The 18,179-nt window shown below is 37.1% G+C and overlaps 1 protein-coding gene and 1 long non-coding RNA gene across 6 annotated transcripts in view; one reads left to right on the top strand and one right to left on the bottom strand.

Moving 5' to 3' along the window:
• The window catches only part of BEND2 (BEN domain containing 2), a 51,717-nt gene that overhangs the window by 30,343 nt on the left and 3,195 nt on the right, over positions 1 to 18,179 (bottom strand). The window contains exons 2-7 of the mRNA XM_087427678.1: positions 17,073 to 17,256; positions 11,748 to 11,898; positions 8,193 to 8,267; positions 2,386 to 2,490; positions 1,463 to 1,874; positions 141 to 276 (exon numbers count right to left, since the gene is read on the bottom strand). Of these exons, the coding sequence (XP_087283804.1) occupies positions 141 to 276; positions 1,463 to 1,874; positions 2,386 to 2,490; positions 8,193 to 8,267; positions 11,748 to 11,898; positions 17,073 to 17,256 (1,063 nt within the window). The remainder of the gene's footprint in view (positions 1 to 140; positions 277 to 1,462; positions 1,875 to 2,385; positions 2,491 to 8,192; positions 8,268 to 11,747; positions 11,899 to 17,072; positions 17,257 to 18,179) is intronic.
• The window catches only part of LOC147912005 (uncharacterized), an 87,926-nt gene continuing 83,443 nt past the window's right edge, over positions 13,697 to 18,179 (top strand). The window contains exon 1 of one of the 5 annotated variants that reach the window (XR_015550705.1): positions 13,697 to 13,995. This is a non-coding gene — a long non-coding RNA (uncharacterized LOC147912005). The remainder of the gene's footprint in view (positions 13,996 to 18,179) is intronic. The other 4 variants (XR_015550703.1, XR_015550706.1, XR_015550704.1 and 1 more) reach the window with 4 other exon arrangements.

Below are 18,179 nucleotides of genomic sequence, written 5' to 3'. Positions count from 1 at the left end.
ATAATTTCTTACAACTACACGTGAATCTAAAAGTATCTCAAAATAAAAAGCTTAATTAAAAAAAGAGCTACCACTGACTTGCATTAAGGATGTTGGATCTAGATTAAACAGTGCTATTTGTAATATGTGTCATTTCAAACTCACCAAAATTGGGAAGGATGAAGTCAGATGAAGAGGCAGTATCTTGGCCACTGTCATTTCCCAATGAAGTTGGGTAATATATTGATTCAGTGCTGTTGATTGATTCAAAGCTGGTTTCTCCTATTCCTGGCATTTCTATAAATAAAAAGTTTTCAAGAGCTATAATACAAGAACTCTCATCCGCAAATTCTATACTGGGTGAAACTATCCTTCAGGAAAGAAGGGGAAATAAAGACATTCTCACACAAAGGAAAACTAAAAGATTTTGTCCCCAGCAGACTCATTCTTAAAGAAAGACTAAAGGAAAACCTATCAGAAAAAGTATGATGAAAGACGGAATCATGAAACATTAGAAGAAAGAAAGAACAATGGAAAGAGCAGAAATACGGATGCAGAGAAACCAGATCACTCATACATAGCTGGCAGGAATGCAAAATGGTATAGCTACACTAGAAAACAGGTAGTTTCTCATAAAACTAAAGATGCAATCAACCTATAACCAGCAATTGCACTCTTGGGTATTCATGTCAGAGAAATGAAAACTTCTATTTACACAAAAACCTGTACATGAATATTCACAGCAGCCTTACTCCTAAGAGTCAAAAACTGGAAAAAAAAATGTAAAATTTTCTTCAACAGATGAACAGTTAAACTATGGCACATCTATACCATGGAATAGTACTCAGCAATAAAAAGGAAGGAACTAGAGATACATGCAACAACTTGGTTACCACTAGGGATTTAAGTTGAGTGAAAAAAGCCAATATCAAAAGGTTACATCCTATACGCATCCAACTATATAACAATGATGAAGTGACAAAGTTCTAGAGATGAAGAATAGATCACTGGTTGCCAAGAGTTAGGGACAGGGGAATGGGGAGGGCAGGGCCACCAGAGGGTGATGAGTGTGGTTATAAAAGGACAACACAAGTGATCCTTGTGGTGATGAAAATGTTCTGTACCTTGACTCTGGTGGTGGACATACAAACCTTCTCACATAATAAAATCACATAGAACTAGATGCACAGACACACAAATGAATACAAGTCAAACTGAGGACAGCTGGATAAGATCCGTGGATTATATCAACGTCAATATCCTGGTGGTGATATTTTACTATAGTTTTGCAAGATGCTACCATCGGGGGAAACTGGGTAAAGGGTATCATTCTGTATTATTTCTTACAACCGCTTATGACTCTACAATTATCTCAATATAAAACTTTTAATTAAAAAGAATAGTTCTTGCTAGTTTGCATTAAGGATGCTTTTTAATCTAGATTAGAGGATGCTATTTATAACATGTGACACTTCAAACTCACCAAAATTGGGAGGGATGCCGAGAGATGACGAGACAGTGTCTGGACCTATGCTGTTATTTCCCAGCAAAATTGCATATTTCATTATTTCAGGGATGTTGGCCAGACTGGGTTCTCCTTGTGGCAGAACTGGTGTAGGTACTGCCAGAGTTGGCTGGGCAGACGAGGTAACACTGTTGGTAGTTTCAGCACCTTCACCCACAGGGCAGGAGAGGACAGAGAGACCAGGTACTGGGCCGCCTGGTGTGTAAAACGGCTGTAACGAATGTACAGAGACGATTTTGGGAAGTGAACTATCCCAGAGGCCCAGCTGCTGCACTTCCGGGAGTGCTGTTGACTGAAGCGATGTGCCCTCAGGGCTGGTCTGGACACAGCTTTCCTGTCTTTCCACTGGTAAAGACGGGCTGCCATCTCCCTGTCCAGGTAAGAGAACAGAATGGGTTAAGCTCTCTTCTCTGGTTCCTGCACTTTAATTTCTCCATGAAGTATACAATCAAAACTTTTTTGTGTAAATCCAGTTGACCTCTAAAATGACACAAACCCAGTATAAATCACCTGTGAGTGAAACTGAGAATTAAAAAGTGTGTAAAAGCATGAATACCTATTTTCCCTGCAATATCGTTTTCCACAATTAAAGACAAATGCTGAATTTTTATTATATGATTTTTATTCCTCTTCAACCCTACATTTTGATTGCATTTTATACGTTATGGTTACAAACATAAAAATGTTCAGTGTCATAATTTCTCAAGCCTAAACTTCAGCATTCTTCCCACAGAGGTTTGGTCTTCTAGGGGCTGCTAAAGTAATTCTAGATCAGCCTTGCAATCTCACAGAGTTATTAGTTCTCACTCACTTCTAACTGATTGGCATCTTTAGGAACTAGAGGTTTATCGAAGAAGTAAAAATGTTTTTATAACACTTACGCAGTTGAATGATAATGGTTTCTCCCAAGGATGTTGACCTTTTGAAATGATTTCACAAAGGTGGTTCACCTGTCTATGCGTGTTTTCAATAAGTTCACGTAAATCCTATTATAGTAAAAAAATATTTTAGTAGTTCCTATTTCAAAAGAAAAGTAACATATAAAAAGATCAATAAGTCAAATTTTACTGCTAGAAACAAAGTTCTCAAGCCGTCAGAAACGTCTCATTTTCCACTTGATGCCTGGTTGTAGGTGACATAGAGCCGAGCTGGCTGAGGTGAGGAGCCCCCACCTCCTCCTCAACTACTCCATGTCATTCTAGCATTTTAAGAAGCTTTACTACTGGAAAGTCAATGTCCCACAATTCCTATAAGCCATCACACTTATGATGGAGTCATTTTACATCAAGGAAGGTGCCATTTTAGGAAAGAAATTTTCAGATCTGCTAAAAGGCCAAAGAGCCTCTTTCCATATGATGATGGTATTGAACTAATAGGCAGTGAGCGTTCCACTCGGGAAAGAACAATGAGCCAAACAGAACAGATGTGACTTTTGGCTTCAAAGTATTTTAAAATCATGCAATCAACAATGAACCTTACAAAACCTTTGAGTATATGTCCCCTGCATGCCAATCAGCTGTGTGACTGATAAAACCTGAGAATTCTTGAAATACACAGAAATTTCATTCGGGCAGAAGATACACTTAAATAAGAGGCCAGAACCATTTCCTCACTCATGCATTCAAATAAACACTCATTGAGGGTCTACCACCTGTCAGAACTACTTTGCTAGATGCTGGGAACATAGATCTTAAAAAAAACAACAACAAACCACAAAAAAAGCCAGCTCCTGCCCTAAGGAACTCCCATTTTAGCTGGAGAGAGAGACAAGTAAAGAGACGATCCCAATAGAGAAAGTGATTAGCAGGCTGGAGCAGTGGTTCTCAAAGTGTGGTCTGTGGACCAGCGGCATCAATATCACCTACTGACTCGGGAACTCGGAGAGTGGGGGGCCGAGATCCGTGTTTTCACAAGCCCTCCAGATGATTCTGAGGCACGATCAAGTGTGAGACCCACCGGCCTCTAGCACTGAGGTAAACAGCACAGGCTCTAGGGGAATGAAGTTGGGTTCAAATACTAGAGTTCTGCCACTTATTAGCTCTGTGACCTTGGGCAAGTTACTTAACTTCTCTGTGCTTCAATCTCTCAATAGATTGTGAAAACCTCTCTCAGAGTTCTCTTGAGGACAAAGCAAGGTGCTATAATATTATGTTAATACTAACACAATAATAACAATACTGCATGATGACTGGTCCAATAGTGCTCAATTGTCTATTATCACTATTATTACCAGTGCCATAACACAAGTAAGAACAGGAGGCTAAATGTGCACAGAAAAAGGGTACCTAACCCAGGCTGGCAGTTATGGCAGGCTTTTCAGAGAAGGATATGTCTGTGTTGAGAATTAAAAGATGAGAAATTGTTCTCCAGGTAAAGATGCATGGAAGGGCATACAGGGCAGAAGGAACAGCATATTCAAAAATGCCAGAACATGAATAATCATAATATATTTAGAGAACTATTTCTAGTTTAGAGTAAAGCATGAGACTTAGAGGAAAAAGTGTTGGGAAAGGAGGCTGGGGAGGCAAGTAGTACCATATTTAGATTTTTACCCTGAAGGCAATAGAAACTCAAGCGTGGGAAAGACACGAGGCAGACTCATTTTTAGAAAAGTTCAAAATGAAAAATGATGAGTGTCTGGATCAAGGTCGTGTTGGTTAGGATGGAAAAAACTGTTTTGAGTGATATTAAGAAGAGAGAATCATCAGGACTTGGTAAATGGGGGAGAGGGGAAGGAACTAATCAAGGACAATGTCTGAATTTCTGGCTTAAACAATTAAGGAGATGATGGTAGTTAACCTGAGAGAGAGAATATGGAAAAGATAATTTTTTGCACATTATGTAGAGTTCTCTAGCAGGCGGCTAGATACAAACATGATTCTGGGGAGAGCAGCATAGGGTAAGACAGATTTGAGAGTCGGAACTGTACTGAATCAAACCTTTGGTGAAGAGGAAATCATTCAGGTAGATTTAGACTGAGCAGAGAGTGACCAATCGATAGTACAAATGAACTTAGAAGAGAAAGATGTAGTTTCAAAAACAGAAGAACACTTTTTGTGTGTGTGTGTGTGTGTGAGGAGGACTAGCCCTGAGCTAACATCTGCCAATCCTCCTCTTTTTGCTGAGGAAGACGGGCCCTGGGCTAACATCCGTGCCCATCTTCCTCTACTTTATATGGGACGCCGCCACAGCATGGCTTAACAAGCGGTGCGTCAGTGCGCACCCAGGATCTGAACCTGCGAACCCCGGGCAGCCGCAGCGGAGCGCGTGCACTTAACTGCTGCGCCACCAGGCAGCCCCAGAAGAAGAACACTTTTAATGATCCAAATAGTATGCTTGAAGAGATTATTCGGGTTGATTTCACACATCCATAAAACAAGAATATAACACTATAAAATAGTGGCAATCAGAAAATAAGAACAAATTACTGAAAATTATAAATATGATTGACTCTACCAAAAAAAAAATCAATAGAACATCAGGAAGATAAAGTCAAGGGTATTACCCAGAACACTGTACACAGGTCAAAGATCCAGAAAATGAGATGAACATTAAGCAACATGGATGATATAGGAGTTGTCACATCCAACTAAAAGTCATTCCAGATAGAGGGAACAGAGTACCTGGAAAGGAGGAAATGAAGAAAAAATTCTATCAGAGCTAAAGAATGACACAAATCTTCAAATTGAAAGGGCCCATGTAGGGCTAAGCAGGATATATGGAAAAGGGATAAAGAAAAGATTCTAAAAGTTTCCAAAGACAGAGAAAAAATTTCACCTATACAGAATCATAATACTAACAGACTTCTCAAGAACACTGGATGCTAGAATAGAATTTCTATGGGAAAGTAATTTTGAACATAGAATTCCATACTCAGTGTGAGGGACAAATGTGGGACATAAGATATATAAAGGACGCAAAGACAATTTCAGATATGCAAAGACTCTGGAAATTTAACTCATATGCACATTTCTGGGGAAAAAAATGTTTAAGGGGTAGTTACTCAGGGAAAATGAAAAAGAAAACCAGAGGGAATCAAGATGAGGAAGCCATGGGCTCCAAGAAACAGCAGGCCACCGAAAGAAGTACTGAGGTGACACTTGTGTCTATAAAGTAATTGGTTCAAGTTAGAACAGGAAGGATTTGTGTAAAAGTGACTTTAAGAAGAAAGTAGATCCCATTCCATATGAAGCTGAAGCTTCAAAATCCCAGTGAAGGGATGAAAAAGGTGTATTTCTTCTTTTAACAAAATTAAATAAATAAAAGGTCAGCAGAAATTCCAAGAGAAAAAAGTCTCCTACATAAGAAAATGTTTAGACAAGTAAAGCCATAATCCAAATAGAAAACTAAGTAGAATCGGACGTGATTTTGAGTGCTGGTAGAAGACAGGAGAGAATCCATTGACCTGATGCTCAGGACACTGATCAGTAGAGAATCAGCAACGTAAGATTCTATTTCTTGCCCTGTGAGAGGCCAATGACATTATTTGGTTCTATAGAAAATAATGTTTACAAAATCCTACTATTGTAAGCACTGATTGTTTTTGATTTTTAGAAATAACCTACATCCAAAACATGGAAGGCTTATTGACAGTTTACAGAGCCGAATTTATAAACTTTGCTGGTGTTAGGAATGTGAGAAACGGGAGTTGGAAGGAAGACAAGTAGAAGATAGTGTGTGGATTGCTAATTTCTAATTCTTATGCGATGGAGCACGACTGCTGTCTAAAGCTAATAGAACAGGTAATAGAAGTTCATTAGTAAAAACTAACAGTAAGCAATAAAGAACTACAAATAATAGCATAACTAATTACAACTTGGGGAAGATGAAAGAGCTAAATTCCTCATCTTTCATAGTGGTAAAGTTAATAGTTAACACTGAAAGTTGACACCAAAAGAAATAGAGTATAGGCATATTATTTAGATAATGGCAGAAACCACAAGAAGAATTTAAAGTAAAGACTATTAAAAGTGGTTACCTCCAAAGTATAGAGCTGAGGGTGAAGAGAAAAAGGGTGGGCACTTCCTTATTTCATTGAAGCCCACTCTCTACTGTTTAACTTTTCTTTGAACTATGTGCATATGTCTTACTTTTATGATTAAAAAAGAGAGATAAAAACAGGAAGTCAGATGTTTAGACAGTGAATATAAATGATTTTCAAAGAGCTGGGTTATTAAGGAGAAGGAAAGAGAAAGGATGACAGCTAAAGAGGGATGGGAGGCCAAAAGAAGAGATTTTTTTAAACTGTGGGAGAATATGCTGAAAGCAATAGAGACAGAAGCTGAAGATATAGGAGAGAGAGGGATGACCCGTGAAGAGAGGTGTCTGAGCACAGGGAAAGAGGGTCAGGTGCAGAAACCTGCAAAGGTGTTAGCCTTACAAAGGAAGACACCTCTCCCATTCGAATGCTCGAGAAGGAAGTCAGCAGAGGGGTGGATCCAGGCAAATTTGTTTGCTATGAGGAGAGGAATCAAGACTTGGAGGGGATTTCTGCTCTATGCCCTCCATTTACTCCATGAAATAAGAGGCAAGGATTGGGGTGCCTGGAGCTCCTGGGGGATGAGGGAGAGAGCAGACTAGAGAGCTATTGAAGGATTATAGGGCTGTGGACGGGTCCCAGCAGAAGTCCTCCCCTCTGCTTCACAGCCTGGACAGAGTTTTACTGAAGAGGATGCTGGGCAAGGATAAAAAAAGGAAAAATGCAAGTGCTGCACCATGTGGTCTAGACTGGTAAGGGAAGGAGTTGAAGAAAGCAGAGAGCTAGCACATGAGCAGAAACGAAGAGGAGCCCTCAGGGCCCATTTCAGGGGGGTAACTTTGGAACCTGGACATTTCTTATCGTAGATGCTATATCTCACCACACCTGTACAATTGCTCAGAAGGCCCTGGCAAAGCAGTGTCAACCTAGGTCGTCGTTGATGCCTATGTAAGGCAGGCCAGGGATAGCCCTGCTCACAATCAGAACCCCCTCCCTCCCCCCTGCATCCCACCCTCCATACATCCTTCCCCAGAAGACTTGATATGTTCCCTTTAAGCATTCCACTTTTGTTCTCTATGATGATAATGATAAAGACTCACATAAACATTTTTTACTTTTCAAAGTATGCTAGCTCATTTTATTCAAGAAACTTTGTATGTTAAGACATTTATTTTTTATAAACATCATTAGCTCTAGGGTATGCAGCTCACAAAATCCTTGATAATTACATACTTCTATCAATCTCTACCAACATGCTAATTTTTACAAAATCCCCTCAAAACTCTGCAAGATACACTCTTTAAAGAACAGCAGTGGGCTGCCATTTTGTTTCAATTGAGATATCTTGATGTGCATTTAGGCACAACCTAAATTTCATCCAAATCAGCCAATTTCCTTAAAAGAGTATGTTGGAGAAATTAAATATTGAACAATCTAGATGAAAGAGACTTAACTACATTTGACCAGTTATGGGCTGCTGTTGCTGTTGTTGTTGTTTAAAGCTAGAAAAGCCATATTTTTATTTCAAGTTTTTCACCTAGGGAATCTGTTCTAACTAGAAATTTTTTTCATGCATCACAATTGAGTGATAATCATACAGAACTTGGCATAGCAAAATTTCTATTAATAGTACAATGACATTAAATGAGATAAAAAAAATTTTAGCTCAATATTTTGGAAAACTACATTTAAGAGACAGAACTTTGATACCTCGCAACACTGTTGCACTTCCATAAGTCGGTTTTGATGATTTTCAGCATAGAAAACCTCAGATGCATTGCTCGCCTGTTAATATAATAAAAATAGTCAATGCTTAATATCCCTAAGAGCCAATTTAAGCACTAGAAAAAATAACACTTTATATATTTATCGATTTGAATTGTTTTTCTTTTTCACCTACATTCCAAAAGGATTTCAGAAGTCTTATAATATAAAGCAGACATAAAATAAAACCAAAACCCACATTCATATGAGAATGAAAAAGATAAGAGCTGATTAAAAAGGGGGGTAAGGAAAGAAGTTATCATATAAGAACCTAAGTTTAAGGAAAGCTACTGAATATCAGTATGAACACATAGTTTATAATATACATAAAGCCATATATAAAAATATAGATTTATGTGTATGCATGGATTAGTATACATACATTTATTTCCTAGCTTGGTCCACTGAGACGGCTTAAGATCAATGACACAAGAGTAGCAATGAACACTCCCAGTGTCCAGATCTTGGTTTCTAAATACCACTCTCCAGTAAAAGGAACCAGGGCTCCTTGGAGATAGGTGAATTCCATGGCTGGGGCAGGGAAAGTATAAATGAATCCAGAACATCTTGTGATGTCAGAAAATAAAGAAGTGCTCAAAAAACGTGGGGGCATGTCAAAAGGCCACAGGAGCCAACTGGAAGGAGCTCCCAATAGCCAAAGCTAAAAAATTTGATCAATAAAATTATACTATTGAATTACAACTCATATAATATAATAAATGCCCATGAGTCCATATTGATATAAAATATATAACTGAATAAATAATGGAGGAGAAAGGACAGCTCTTCCTCACAAATAAATTCCAATTAATACATACAAAGAAATGAGGGCAATAGAGAGTCACCATTAGGCAAACACCACAGTAGTGAATGTTGCAGGTAAAATCCATGAGCTAACTCAACTCAGTGGGCAAAAAGTTTAGGAGAAACAGGATATTAGCATAGTCTCAAAGTACCCTCGCACCCAAGATATTTATTAATTACAAAGGGAAAAATAGTAGCTTTACAGTGGAAAAATCCAGAAGACACCACGTTAACCAAGTGATCAATGTTAACATCACCAGTAAAAGATATAAGACAACATGTACTCCTGATATGATTCAATGAGGAGACAACATCGTTTGTGTGGTGTTCTTGCCAAAAACGTACAATCTCAATCTATTCAACAGAAAAGTATCAGACATACCAAAATTGAGAGACATATTACAAAATAAGTGATCAGTACACTCATCAAAAATGTCAAGGTCATGAAAGACAAAGAAAGAAAGAGAAAGTGTCACAGAGTAGAAGAAACTAAGGAGACACAACTCAGTTCAATGTGGGATACTGGACTGGATCCTGGAACAGAAACAGGACATGGGGGAGGGGGAATGGTGAAATTCAAACATGGACTGCAGTTTAGCTAACGTACCGTACCAATGTTAATATCCCAGTTTTGAAAACTGTACTGTGGTTATACAATTACCATAATTTTAAGTTATACAGGTAAGTTAACGTTAAGGGAAGTTGTGTGAAGTGTATACACGAGAACTCTCTGTAATATTTTTGCAACTTTTCTGTAAATCTAAAATTATTTCAAAAATTAGAAAAGCTACTGAAACAGGGTATAAAAGTGCTGTGAATTTCCTAATAGATAAGGAAAAGAGGAAAATAAAATGGTTAAGTGTTCATTGTCCTATTAAGTGCTCATTGTTAAGGAAGCATACAAATTCATGAGAGAGAAATATTTCCTTGAGCTCACAAGTTCAGAGTAGCTCTGCAGCATATGAAGGCTGAAAAAGAATTTAAATCATTTTATGATAGTGTGAATATGTTTGGCAATTAGCAACTAATATTACGTATTCAGTCTGATATGCGTTCATTAAATGACACTTCCACCTTCTTCACAATCAGGTATTCATGTTCTTGCCTAGGGAAGATTTATTAATAAACCAAAAGGAAATATGAAAGAAAGAACTGAAAGAAAAGTTCAGGACTTCAATTTCCCTTTCGAGAAGCACCCAAGGCCTAAAGGACTTCTGCTCATTGTAAATACTACAACAACATGAAAAGAGGTACTAGCAGAACTGTTTTCTCAGTCACCCAGCTACACTTAAGACACTATTTTCCATCAAGCTTAACCCCCTATGTACTTTAGGGTAGAAAGACTAGTCTTCCAGTAATCTGGCACCAGAACTGCTTTAAAAGCAAATGTTTCTAACCAGGAACAAAGAACCAAATGTTACATGGCTTTTGATTTTCAAATAATCCAACAGCGCCACTCTGTGGACAAAATAGGAAACACTTAAACTACCTATTTTTCTTAATAAATTAATCTCTACGTCACCTTAAATCCTTTTTTGGAATAAAACAGGGTATAAATAAGTAAATAGACAGCAATTAACCATTACATTTAATTATAATAACTCTTTGTTCTAAGGATGAATTATGGAGTATAAGAATAATTTTAATATAAACGTACCAAGTAGTCATCAACGCCTTCATTTTAAAAGGTATCTGATTTGGCCCTGCATTATAAACTTATTAGACAGCAAAAATTATATGAAATTATAATATAGATTAGTAATTAGGAAAACAATATTGCCATCTTACCCTTGTATAGTGTTTTCTGCTTTTCAAAGTGCTTTCACAAAATTATGTCAGAAACCATGACTCTTGGTAGACAATTAAAATTACCCCCGAAGATGAAAATACCGGGGCTGATAGAAGTTAAGAGAACTGCCTTTACTACGTACATGGTATTACTATCCTCATCCTTATGTAAGTAAACAAAAGCATTTTCTGTTAAGCTAAACTATATATAGTTTAGTAATCTATTTTATTCAACTTCAGACATTAAGAAGCAGAGTAGAATATAATGGAAAAGTACAACCACTTCAGAAAACTGTTCGGCAGTTTCTTATAAACTTTCATCTACCACATGCTCCAGTATTTCCACTCCTGAGTATTGACCCAAATTAAATGTAAACATGTTCACAAAGAGAGTTCCATAATAACGTTCATAGCCACTTTACTCATAATAGCTGGAAACAACCCAAATGTCCATCTAAAGGAGAATGGATAAACAAATTATGGATATTCATACAATGAAATATTACTCACAATAAATGGGAATGAAATATTGCTACGACAAGAAGAATCTCCAAAACATGATTCTAAGGAAAAGAGACTGTGACACAAGAGTGTATACTGTATGATACTATTCCTATGAAGTTTTAGAACAGGCAAAACTAATCTATGATGGAAAAAACATCAGAATGGTATTTCTCCAAGGTTCAGGGGAATGGGGATTTACTGGAAAGAGGAATGAGGGAACTTTCTGGGGTGATGGAAATGTTGTTTACCTTGATGGGGGGTGGGTATACATATTTGTCAGAACTCATTGAACTGTACACTTAAGATCTGTGCATTTCACTGTATGAAATTAAACTCAATTTTTTTAAAAAAGAAATAAAGCAGAATGGGAAAAACAAAGAAAGATTTTCACTTCAGTATACAAACCATATTATCTTCCCCTGGAAAAGATGATCGTGCTTTTTTGTGCAATGGGTTAAACGCCACTTCCTCTGAGTTGGGACAATATCTTTTGAAATTTGCTAGATGGTTCATTTGTGAAACTGCTTGGTCACCTTGCACTACTAAACCTTCAACTCCTGAAAAGCAACACATAAAAAAGTTAACTTCACACACTTACTACCTTAATAAACATAATATGGATATGTTCTCAGAATGCCAACTTAAATTGGAGTCCTGATTGAATTTTAGAGAGTAACAGAACAATTAGTTTCCCATTAGTGATTTAGAATAAATCTTTAAAAATTGAAGGGCTATACTGCCCATGCCTACGAATAAGAATCAAGACCGAACACAATTCCAAATTGTGAAATGAATGCTTCACAACATGAAGGCTGTAGAGTAAATGCTGGAAACAGATGAACAAGAGAACTGCTTTTGTCAAGGGGGTCAAAAAGGCTTTTTACTTAGGGAGGCAGCAGGCCTCCAAATGTGAGTCAGGAGTCTATTCCAGCTTGGGCCCCCACCACGGTGTGGACTGGGCAGACCACCTGCCAGGTGAAAACTGGTTGAGATTGTCTCGAAGGTCATTTCAGCTCTAAGATTATGATTGCTTCTGTAGTTACATTTTATATTAAACCTAAATAAATATATGTGAAATCGAAGCCAAAAAATCTTCCAGAATTACATAGGCTTGGTTATGGTTCTGAGTCATTTAACTCTGCAACTAGAAAAAGACACTGAGTGCGATGTTATCATATTATATCTTGTAGCAGAGACTGGAAGGCTGGCGGCATGGTACTGGGAGGGGCGTGTTAATGAGAGCTGACTCCCTTGGTCCATCCTGAGCCAGGGCAGTAATGAGAGGCAGGATGAAGGAATTCAAGTTTCATCTTGAAGGGGAGGAGAATTTGTCACCCCAAAATATGCCACTTTGGCATGAGGATTATTTTGAGCTAAAGGCAATCAAAACCCAGCAGATTCAAGAAAAGCTCTTTACCCGCCGCCCCAACTACCTAAATTCTCGTTGGAAAGGGGGACTGTAGCAGAAGGAGAGTTATTACCAGAGACACCTTTTTACCTAAGAAGCTTATCTGCATAACAGGACAGCCTTTGTTTTCCAAATAGTTCCTCGCCTTCCTTCCCTTTGTATATTCGTGAATGGCCTTCCTCCCCTTGGTATCCCCAGATCACTACCCCTTTCCTTAGCTTAGGAGGGTATATAAGCCTCAATTACCTGGCTCCTTTTGGGTCTCATATTTTTATGGGGCTCCCGTACATACAAAATGTGTTTGTTTTTCTCCTGTTAATCTATCTTATGTCAATTTGATTATTAGACCGGCCAAAGAACCTAGAAGGGAAGAAGGGAAATTTTTTCCACCCCTTTGGTCTCCTTTCATGTTTCCCTCTCATTCTGTAGTGGAGATCCTAATGAAGAAAGGCTCAGAAGAGAGAAAGCAAAAGGACAGAAAGACTCGCAAGTTAGAGAAATGCAGACTAATATTATGGGGAAAACTCAATTATAAAATACCTCCAATTTGAGCTGTAACTTCAATTTTTTTAAACTTTTTTTTAACTGATTATAAAACTAATACAAGCTATGAATAAACTGTGGTGTTTTCATACAAAGGAAGACTACACAGCAATGAGAATAACCAACTATTGTTATAAACAACGAGGATGAATCTCATAACCTATAACGTTGAGTAAAAGCCAGACACAAAAGAGAATATAGTTGTGATATTGTGATTTATAATAAATATATATTTGGTCTTCGTCCTTGTTTCTAACAGAGCTCCTAAAACCCTTGGAACTTCTTAAGTGCTGAGAATGAAGGCATCTTTTGTTATGCTAATAAGGTGACTTTTGGAATGCCCTTAGATCATCTAAGGAGGGGCCTGGTCACCAGAGGAACCAACCATGTGATTAGAGGGTTGGAACTTTCAGTCCCATTCCACCCCCCACCTCCGGGGAGGGGCGAGGGACTGGAGGTTGAATCAATCGCCAATGGTCAATGATTTAATCAATCATGCTTATGTAATGAAGCCTCCATAAAAACCCAAAAAGGACAGGGTTTGGAGAGCTTCCGGGTTGGTGAACACGTGGAGATTTGGAGAGAATAACGCACCTGGAGAGAGCATGGAAGCTCCCTGCCCTTTCTCCATACCCTGTCCTATGCATCTCTTCCATCTGGCTGTTCCTGAGTTATATCCTTTTATAATAAACCACTAATCTGGTAAGTAAGTTCTGTGAGCTGCTCTGGCAAATTAATTGAACCAGAGGAGGGGGTCGTGGGAACCTCTGATTTATCGCCTACTGGTCAGAAGCACAGGTAACAGCCTGGCCTTGCGACTGGCCTCTGAAGCGGGGAGGGGGACAGTCTTGTAGGACTGAGCCCTCAATCTGTGCAATCTGACGTTATCTCTGGGCAGATAGTGTCAGAATTGAGTTGAATTCTCAGACACCCTGCTGGTGTCCCAGAATTGCTCAGTGTTGTGTGGGAAGCCCCTCGAAATACACACCTTGGAATTGGGTCCAGAAACCTAAAACAATAGTGTACGACTCAATTGATCTAAAGCTCAAATATAGGCGAAAGTAATCAATGGCAGGAAATGTCAGGATAGTGCTACCTTGCAAGTGGGGGGTAGTAACAAGAGGGAGGTGAGGGTTGATTCTGGGGAGCTCATAATCTTCTATTTCTTGACGTGGGTGCTAGTTATATGTGTGTGTTAATTTAAAAATTGTTTAAGCTGTATATTTATGATTTGTGCATATTTTTTTATGTGACAGATTTCTGTAAAAAGTCTATCTAAAAAAAATCAGCTGTTTATGAAAAATTCAGAATCAAAATAATCCATCACCAATAAATATTATAACCTTTAGATACATTTCCTTCTTTTTTCTTACTCTGTATATATTTTATATAGTTTGAATCATACTGTACATATATTCTGAGCAATTTTATATGTCATTTATAATTTTAAAAATATTTTTAAATGCCTGCATAATATTCCATTCTGTGAATGTCCAAAGGTTATTTTACCTGTTTTCTGTTGTGGGACATTTATGTGGCTTCCAATTTTTCACTATTTTGTTATAATGATGTGTACACATTCAAATATAAATATTTATGCACATCTCTGAATAGTTCCTTATAATTGGGTATCTAGAAGAATCACTAGGTCAAAGGCTATGAACATTTCAGGGCTCCACAAATGCAGTTGAATATTTTTCATATGTTTTCTATCCATTAAGGTTTCTTGTCCTGTGACTTGTTATTCTTCGTGTCTTCTGCTCATTGCCCTATTGGGGTTTTAGTATTTCCCATTTGATTTGTATAAGGTCTTGCTATCTTGAGGATAACAACCCTTGAAAATGTATATTTTTGGCAAATACTTTTCTCAGGTGGTGATATGATTTTGAAGTCTGATGTTTCTGAGATAGGGAGGGGTTCTTTTTTTATTTCATCAAATTTATTAGTATTTTTGTGATTTCTTGTGCTGCTTCTATGCTCAATCTTTCAGTAGGATTAGAAAAACGTTCAATCATATTTTCTTCTAGTTTTCCATACTTCCGTTTATTAGATATTCAACTCTTTAATCCATCTCGAAACTGTTTAAGTGTGCGATGTGAGGTGAAATCCATTGGGCTTTTTCCCCCAATAGCTAAGCATTTGTACCAGCATGATTTACTATCGATGTTTCTCATATTAATATACTATAGCATATTAACTCTAAATTCTATGTTCTATTTATGAGCTTCCTATTGCATTAAATCTGGCTCCTTATTATATAATTAGTACCATAATATTTCAATAATTGTACTTTTAAAATGTTTTAGTGCTTGCTATGGTAAATGACCACCTGTCTCTTTAAACAGGTTTTCCCAAGGCTTTTTTTTTTTTTAAGGTATACTAGTGTGTTTTTTCTCATCCAGAAACAATTTGTGTCTCTCCACTTACTCAAGCCTTATTTTATGACCCTCAGTAAAGTATTTGCTTTCCTTTCATTTAGGTTCTATTATTTTTTATTCATTTATTTCTTAGAATTTTTAATATTTATTTGTAGCCATTATCAATTGGGGTTTTTGCCTATATATTTCCTAATTGCTCGATGCTGGTCTATGAGAAAACAATTTGTTCTTATAATTTAAAAAATTAATTATCTAAACTGACTCAAGAAAAAAATAGAAAATCTCAACAGACCTATAACAAGTAAAGAGATTGAATCAGTCATCACAAACCCCCCAGAAAAGAAAAGGCCTAGACCAGAGGGCTTCACTGGTGAATTCTACCAAAATTTTAAAGAAGAATTAATGCCAGTCCTCCTCACACTCTTCCAAAAAACTGAAGAGGGAACACTTCGTAACTCATTCTATGAGGCCAGAATTACCCTGATACCAAAGCCAGACAATGACATTACAAGAAAAGAAAATTACAGACCACTATCCTTTATGAATATAGATAACCTACAGCTGCAAAGCCTAAAATATTTACTATCTGACCCTTTACAGAAAAAGTATGCCAACCTCCAATCTAAGCGATAACGTTTCAATGTTTTAAAGAGTAGGAAGCCTTATTCTCTAAGCAAAGGGCAAAGAACAAATTGTCATATAGCTACTGACAAAATGTTCCAAAGGGTTAATGTCTCTTGGCTCTGTGTATAAGTGAGGAGGTGAATGGCCTCACATTTCCTTCATTATTGTGATCCAGAGACAACCAGTGGAAGGACAAGTAGCTACAGCAGTTCTGGTTACAGGACCCACTTTCCATGGACTCTTTTTGGGTGCTGTGTTTTTAATTTCAAGTTCCAATTGTTTATTGCTGATATATAGGAAAGGGATTGACTTTTGCATATTAACTTTGTATTCTACATTCTTGCTATAATCGCTTATTAGTTCCAAGAGTTTTTTGTTGATTCTTTGAGATCTTCTATACAGACAATCATGTCATCTGTTCCATAGACTCTTGACCCAAGCCGTTTTTCCCATAAGTTCAGTTTTTGCTTTGCCACCAAATTGTTATAATTATAGTTGCCAGGTATAAAAAATTTTTCAGAGACAGAGAATAATACTCTCCCCAATGCCTTCTGAGGCTACCTCCCCACCCCCCATAGAGCGAAAATGAAAAAGGAGACATGACAAAGCTTAAATGAAGGGAAAATGCAAGCACAAGAAAACATTGTGATATTACCATGAAGCTTGGCCCTCTGATAATAATTAATTAATGTAAAAGTTATAGGAATATTTAAGCAATTTACTGGAAATGGGGACCAGGGAGCAAAATTTCACACAGGAGGAAATTTAAGAAAATTATCATATGACATTTGGTATGGTTGCTGATAGTTACCATGGCTGCCTTGAAAATTTGGTTGTATAGTCAACATGCCATCCGCGGAAGATCCATTCTCAGTAAACTCTGTGTCAGAATCTATTACCACAACCTTAATATAGTCATCATTGCCATCACTGTCATCTCCAACAGTTTTCATAATATTATCTAAGAATAAGCAAAGTTTAGATTAGACACCACATTAAATAGTTTCTAGAAGAAACTACTTTATAAAGTTATGGAATGTTTGAAAAACATATTTTAGCTGAAAAAAATTGCATTAAATATTTTCATATCTCTAATCATTGCAAGTTAACTAAGAAATCAATTGCTTAGTATGAAGATTTGAGGTATATATGTGTGTTTGTATGTATGTATACACACACACATAGTATTATTTCTAGTACTTCCAATTCTATAAAGCAATAAATTTCTTCTCATTTAAGAAACATGACCACCTGGTCCATGCTACTATGTGTTCGATGACATGTCTTTAACTTTTAAATAATACAACTGATGTTACATAGCCATATTTTGTGGTGACTATGAATTTCCAAACTTGTTCTCTAAAAATTAATATTAACCTTTATGATAATAAATGCAGAAATAAAGTACAAAATAAATGTTGTTATGAAACAAATTAAATTCAAGTTTAATCTCACAAAATGTGAAATAGGTGGCCACAAATAAACTAGATGTGGAATATCAATTAATAAACTAGATGTGAAATATCAACTCGGTAAGCCATTCTAATGAGTATGAAAAATAGCACGTTATGCAAAATGTATGATATATAAATGGGCTTTCTTACTACATTTATTTAAAATAGACCAAAGCATTAGAATAAAGTCATTAGCTAGTGTGAGGGGGTGTGGTGACGTAAAAATGGTACTAAATTAGGAATCACATGATGTAGGTTCCATTTCAGGCTCTGTAGCCATCCAGAGGTATGACCTTTGGGCCAAATACATCCACTTGTTTGCCTCTGTTTTGTCATCCATAAAATGTGGGGCTGGGTTTGGAGAGGCACTGTGGACTCTACTTAATAGTCTTTATGGAAAAAAATAGAACATTAGAAATTACCTAATTAT

This window comes from Ceratotherium simum, chromosome X, assembly GCF_057802395.1.
Source record: "Ceratotherium simum simum isolate JZ-2026a chromosome X, ASM5780239v1, whole genome shotgun sequence".
NCBI lineage: Eukaryota > Metazoa > Chordata > Mammalia > Perissodactyla > Rhinocerotidae > Ceratotherium > Ceratotherium simum.
The sequence above is the reverse complement of the archived record's forward strand: the minus strand, read 5'-3'. Positions and strand labels throughout refer to the sequence as shown.